The 7,104-nt window shown below is 37.3% G+C and overlaps 1 protein-coding gene across 2 annotated transcripts in view; it reads right to left on the reverse strand.

The window, feature by feature from the left end:
- Positions 1-7,104, reverse strand: part of LONP2 (lon peptidase 2, peroxisomal) — a 98,785-nt gene that overhangs the window by 78,996 nt on the left and 12,685 nt on the right. For both annotated transcript variants that reach the window (XM_007450633.1, XM_007450634.1), the window contains 3 exons: positions 6,601-6,723; positions 3,868-4,031; positions 680-774 (listed from right to left, as the gene is read on the reverse strand). In XM_007450633.1, coding sequence (XP_007450695.1) covers positions 680-774; positions 3,868-4,031; positions 6,601-6,723 — 382 coding nt within the window. The remainder of the gene's footprint in view (positions 1-679; positions 775-3,867; positions 4,032-6,600; positions 6,724-7,104) is intronic.

Consider the following 7,104-nt stretch of genomic DNA (forward strand, 5'->3'; position numbering starts at 1 on the left):
AACAAACCTTGTATGTAAACTTGACAAAAGAGTGTCCAATAACAGACATAAATTCAAATAAAATGATTCTGAAGATTCTGAAAGACAACTGAGTATATTTCTTACCCCAAGAGAAAATACATAACAAATACATAAGAAAACAGGTATAAAATGCTCCTGATAGGTAGAAAAATTCTACTGAAGGATAGAGAGATGAAAAGAATTTAAACTCTTTAAATAAGTTCTAATGGGAGAAAAACAAACTTCCAAATGGTAAAACTGTTCCACTGTTATCCTGTCTTCATATGTAATTATTTCCTTTAGAAAACATAAAAGATGTACTCTTAGTACTGAGTTGGCACTTATTGCCGACTACCTCAAAACTGTTTTGTTTTCCTATGTTCCTGACAAAGAGCACATAAATATAAAAGTTTATTGTCTGACTACTGGTATTGAGAAACACATATTTCACCAATTACAGAAAATCTTACTTTCTCCAAAATTAGGCAAAAGGTACTTCCATGAAGCACCTTCTTTTCCTTTTCATCCTAAAACTTACATGATACAACTTTAGTCTCTAAATAGTTTACATCATGAACTACTATAACAGGAAGTCAATGGGGAGTATTTCAACAGAATTTGCTTGAGCTTCCTGAGTGACAATCAGACTGCAAAAAAAGGTGTTATTTTGTTTGCTCACCAGTTGTACTTTTGTTCCAGGGAAGTTCCACCATAAGTTCTAAATAATTTCTAGTCAGAGCGTATTCTGGCATCGACTGAGGCATTTTTTTGAGCCTGTGTGGAAAGAATACATAGCAAACCTGTTCAAGAACATAGAAAAATTCTGTCAAACAGAAAAACCAAGTATATCTCCCTTTCATGGCCAGATATATCATGCATTTTTGGCTAAACAAATCTGAAAAAAGTTTTAAAAATCTAGTTAATGATTATTTTGTTTTAAACAGATACTTGCAAACTGGTGGGGAACACTATATGTGATTCTATCCTTGAAATATGGCCTTATCAGTATCAGTATCTCACAGGGAGGGTCTAAGTCACACTTACCCATTGATTTACTTAAGTGCCTAATCATGCATAATACAATAATTACATATTGTTTTGTATCAGAGATGAAGTCAGCTCACCAGATATTTAATAAAAAAATGCAACTTCCAAAATATATGCAGTGCGTAATAAGGTGTTCTGCACACAACAGATGTTCCGCATTTATTAACTAATATCAAAGTCAATATAAAATATGCCTCAACAACATTTATATTCTTAACTGTGAACCTCAGAAGTCAAATCTTCAGTTACCGAGCGTTCAGTTAGGTTGATTACAATTCACTCATAAAAGAAAATGCAATATAGTTACAACGTTACAAGTATGGAAAGGAAAAATGGGTTTTCTATTTAACCCTGAGATTATCCAGAAAATGTAATCAATCCATGTACCCTATCCTGTCATCAAGGTTCCCCTGTACTTTATCTTGTACAACTCTACCCTCTAGAGTTTATAATCTAAGGAAGAAAACAGTAACTGAATAAACATTTCTAAGCAAAATATGGTCTTTTTTTTTGGCAGCGTTGGGCCTTCATTGCTGCGCGTGGGCTTTCTCTAGTTGTGGCGAGCTGGGGCTACTCTTTGTTATGGTGCGGTGTGTACGCTTCTCACTGTGGTGGCTTCTCTTGTTGCGGAGCACAGGCTCTAGGCACGCGGGCTTCAGCAGTTGTGGCTCGCAGGCTCGAGAGCACAGGCTCAGTAGTTGTGGTGCATGGGCTTAGTTGCTCCGCAGCATGTGGGATCTTCCCAGACCAGGGCTCGAACCTGTGTCCCCTGCATTGGCAGGTGTATTCTTAACCACTGCACCACAAGAGAAGCCCAAAATATGGTCTTAGGACTGTGAAAAGGAACACTACCTAACACCATACACAAAAATATACTCCAAATGGATTAAAGACTTAAATGTAAGACCTTAGAGGAAAACATAGGAAAACACTCTTTGACATAAACCACAACAAGATCTTTTTTGACCCACCTCCTAGAGTAACAGAAATAAAAACAGAAATAAACAAATGGGACATAAACTTAAAAGCTTTTGCACAGCAAAGGAAACCATAAACAAGACAAAAGGACAACCCTCAGAATGGGAGAAAATATTTCCAAATGAAACAGACAAAGGATTAATCTCCAAAATCTACAAACAGCTCATGGAACTCAATATCAAAAAAACAAACAATCCAGTTAAAAAATGGGCAGAAGACCTAAATAGACATTTTACCAAAGAAGACACAGATGGCCAAGAGGCACATGAAAAGATGCTCAACATCACTAATTATTAGAGAAATGCAAATCAAAACTACAATGAGGTATCACCTCACACCAGCCAGAATGGCCATCATCAAAAAATCTAGGGCTTCCCTGGTGGTGCAGTGGTTAAGAGTCCGCCTGCCGATGCAGGGGACGCGGGGTCATGCCCCGGGCTGGGAAGATCCCACATGCTGCGGAGCGGCTGGGCCCGTGAGCCATGGCCACTGAGCCTGCGCGTCCGGAGCCTGTGCTCCGCAACGGGAGAGGCCACAACAGTGAGAGGCCCGCGTACCGCAAAAAAAAAAAAAAAAAAAGAAAAAGAAAAAAAAAAAATCTAGAAACAATAAATGGTGGAAAGGGTGTGGTGAAAAGGGAACCCTTCTGCACTGTTGGTAGGAGTGTAAACTGATACAACCACTATGGAAAACAGTATGGAGGTTCCTTAAAAAACTACCATATGACCCAGCAATCCCACTACTGGGCATATACCCTGAGAAAACCATAATTCAAAAAGACACATGTACCACAATGTTCACTGCAGCACTATTTACAATAGCTAGGACACAGAACCAACCTAAATGTCCATCGACAGATGAACGGATAAAGAAGATGTGGCACATATATACAATGGAATATTACTCAGCCATAAAAAGAAACAATAAAATTGAGTTATTTGTAGTGAGGTGGATGGACCTAGTGTCTACCACACGGAGTGAAGTAAGTCAGAAAGAGAAAAACAAATACCTTATGCTAATGCATATATATGAAATCTAAAAAAATGGTACTGATGAGCCTAGTTGCAGGGCAGGAATAAAGAGGTAGACATAGAGAATGGGCTTGAGGACACAGGGTGGGAGAGGGAACCTGGGGTGAAGTGAGAGTAGCATAGACATATATACACTAACGAACGTAAAATAGTTGGCTGGTGGGAAGCAGCAGCATAGCACAGAGAGATCAGCTCGGTGCTTTATGATGACCTAGAGGGGTGGGATAGGGAGGATGGGAGGGAGGCTCAAGAGGGAGGGGATGTGGGGACATGTGTATGCATATGGCTGATTCACTTTGTTGTACAACAGAAACTAACACAGTATTGTGAAGCAATTATACTCCAATAAAGATCTATTTTTAAAAAAAAGACTATGAAAAGGCAGTTGCAATAGTGATCATGTTTGATAGCTTACAGTAGGTGGAAAAGTTGTATCATTTATACTCAGCATTTGAGGAAAAGACTAGTGAAAGTGGTGTTGATTCAGGAGTATTAAGACAGTTTGAGAATCAGATTCTGGTGGAGGAATGAAGAGGAAAAAGCACTCCACAGATCACAGCTATAACCTGAGAATTAGGAAAGCCATAAAGATAAGAAATATAAGAGATAAGAGTTGACAACGGAAAGGTAAGATGAATAGAGTGGTCCATGACTATACTAAACATAAGAAAAGGAGAAAGATCAAAGAATATGAAACAAATGACTCAGCTTTGTAACGCAAAGTAGCAGATTCATTTCCACGAGCAACAATTTTTAACGTTAATAATAGCAAAATGAAAATACTAGTGAACGAACAGTTTCCACAATTTACCTTTTTATCTCTTTGACGCAGACTTTGTGGGCCTGGTCTGGCATACTGGATGTTCGTATTTTTTTCTCTAGCATGACAATGTCATCATTGTCTTCATCCTCATCCTCATCTTCTAAAGTACCTGGGATGTGTGTAATCCTCCTGATAGGGCGTATTGCTATAACCTAAAGCATAAAGTAGAGAAGTAAAATCACATGTCAAAATAAATTGGAAACAAAGTATCAAGCTAGACATATACATTTTTATGGTTTGAGTCTAAATCTTTAGGAACTAAAGTTCAGAATATGTAGGACGCACATGCACATATGGAGGAAGCAGGATTTAAAAAGCAGACCAAGATAAGGTGGACATGATTCTTCCATATATGCTAACACTACCAGCATGAGACAAAAAAAAAACAAAATGCAAGGAACTGGCTACTAGAAATAATTAAAACATCTAAGAATTGTCTTTTCTTGAGCTACTACTGCAGCCACTATTTTCTTGATAAACTTATGACCACTTACCATTTGGCAACTGAATAAATTCCGTTTTGCCCCCTACACTACAAAGTTTCTCTCTAACATCTTTAATCTTTCCACCATTGCTTCTATTCTGCTTGTCGTCAACAGACAGAAAAGTCTTCCTCCTTTCAAAATATTTTATCTTACCTATGGTCCCTTCCAGTTATACGTTATTTACTTCCCTTGTGATGTTCTGCTTTTCCAACAAGAGGCTTTAACCACCACTTCCCCTTTCCTACCAATTACTTAGTAATTTGTACTTTGTACTTTGGCTTTTGTCTCCATTGTGCTGAAATTGTTCTTTGAAATCCAACAACATTCTCCTTTGCCCAGTCAAATGGTCTTATTTAAGTTCTCTTTCTCCATGACTCTCTATCATATTTTAAAACTGCCTGCTCTTTTGAAATTCTCAACTCTTTAATATCATGAATCAACTCTAGCCATTACTGGAGCAAAATGGTATACTGGTATTTAATTTAAATGTCTCGGAATTTATTTTTTAACCTATGAAATTACCTATTTAATACATTCAAATATATAAAGTTAAAAACATAAAACAGTAAAAAAAAAGTAATTTTATAAAAACAGAAATATTAAATACATGCTTTTATTCTCACATAAGTCATTAGCAGACAAAATTAATAAAATATTTTAAAGTATGAAAAACTAAAAATAAAATATTTAAGTGAGATTTTTTAAAAGCACATCAATTATTTCATTGCTGAGACAAAAGTACTTTTTTATGCAATTTTTCCCCAGCCGCTAAAAGAGAACTTTGAACTCTTCGGGGAATAGGCAAGGAAACAGTTTTAGGCAAACTCCAAAAATTGTCCTCTGATTCCTACATTTTCAAGTAACAGTTGCCTGTTTGATAATTTTCTGGAGCAACTTTCTTTTTAAGCAATGGTAATATTAGTTGCTAGCAAGCTGTAAGTTTTCTGTCTCCCAATGCAGAGTATGCACTGGCTTGTCCTTTTGCTCAAAATAAATAGCTGAGTTGATCTGATCTCAAGCCAGAAATAATTCAGATTTCTGGTGTTTGCTTTCAATGGCATGGTATTCTAGAACACCAACCACCAGATAAGCTACTCCCATCTCTCTCATTCTCAGTCTACTTTCCTGCTCCTTCTTTAGTCCTACCAGGGAGGAATCCTTCACGTCTGCTATTCTGTCTCCACAATGTCTTCTCTTCAATGCAGGAACGCTTCTGTGCTGATGACCATCAAATCTGTAACATTATTCTCAACCTTCCATTTAATCTCCAACAGCCTTCTGGTTCTCCAACAGCTTTCTGAGAACCATCATTTTCACTCTTGTCCACATCAAATATGTTTTCCTGACCCTAACTCTGCCCACACACAACAACAGTAAAACCAACAGCTCAAAGTAGTCTTCAGACAGATCGCATCATCCATACAAATGCACGAATCAATAGAGAGGTGAAGGATTATTTGATAATCGTGTTAGGTCAAATAAAAAGGGAAAAAATATAACTGCTATCTTTACCTTATTAACAGGGCAAAATAAAATACATATAGGTTAAAAAGTTAAATACTTTTAAAAAATCAACAAAAGGAAAACTAAAAGGAAAGTGGATATTATCAAATCCCGGGAGGATAGAGGACTCTAAGCTTAGAAGAAAGGAAAAGACTAACAGTTTGTATATGAAAATCGAAACGTTTATAAGTTAAAACAAAAAAGTCAGCCAAAAAACTTTAAAAAGTAAAAACAATTAAATTTTTAAGAAAGCCAAATTATGGCACAACACACTGACACAGCCCTTTTAGGAAACAATTTTGTGGTATGTTCTTAATAAATACTGTATACAGTGAAAAAAAGTCATACTCAAAGACACTCATCGTGGTTATTTGCCAATTTTTAAAATACTGAAAACATCACACAATGCTTGGCAGAAAGAAAAATGGCTTAGTAAACTATCCCTTTCAATGATTACCAAAACAAAAACAAAAAATGAGAAAATGTCTACATGCTTAAAAGGAAAAAAAGAAAAAGGATCCAGACATGGAGAAGTAGCAGAGGGAAACAAACTAAAATTCAAAATTGTAACAGTAACTTGAGTGTAAGAGACAATGAACTTGTTTCTTCTTGTTCCTTTATTTATTCCCTTTTTTTCTTCAAAAAAACAAAAAAAAACAAAAAAAAACCCTGAATATCACATCACACAAAAACAACTAGGAACCTGAAGAAATAGATTAAAAGAAGCATTTACCCGCTTATCATCATCTTGCTTGTGTTTTCTGGTTTTCTGAAGCAATTTCAGGCCTTCGATTTGTCTGACAAGCAGTGGTATGGTCATCTTGAACCGTTCCTCCAGACTCACAGCATCTAAAATCTGAGGAAATGTATAGCATCTCTCTCTCAGAAACACATGCTCCAAAAACAAGGCAGTCAAGACTCATGACTTAAATTGAGTAGAAAAGACAATTCTATCAATATTCACAGCTACACTATGGCTAACACAACCAAATTATCAGCAAGGTAATCTGACACAAATATCAGGATCCTGAAAAAGACAAGAATACGGCTTCCCTGGTGGCACAGTGGTTGAGAGTCTGCCTGTCGATGCAGGGGACAAGGGTTCGTGCCCCGGTGTGGGAAGATCCCACATGCCGCAGAGCGGCTGGGCCCGTGAGCTACGGCCGCTGAGCCTGCGCGTCCGGAGCCTGTGCTCCACAACGGGAGAGGCCACAACAGTGAGAGGCCCGTGTACCGC

Source organism: Lipotes vexillifer, unplaced genomic scaffold (assembly GCF_000442215.2).
Source record: "Lipotes vexillifer unplaced genomic scaffold, Lipotes_vexillifer_v1.1 scaffold943, whole genome shotgun sequence".
In the NCBI taxonomy this organism is placed as follows: Eukaryota; Metazoa; Chordata; class Mammalia; order Artiodactyla; family Lipotidae; genus Lipotes; species Lipotes vexillifer.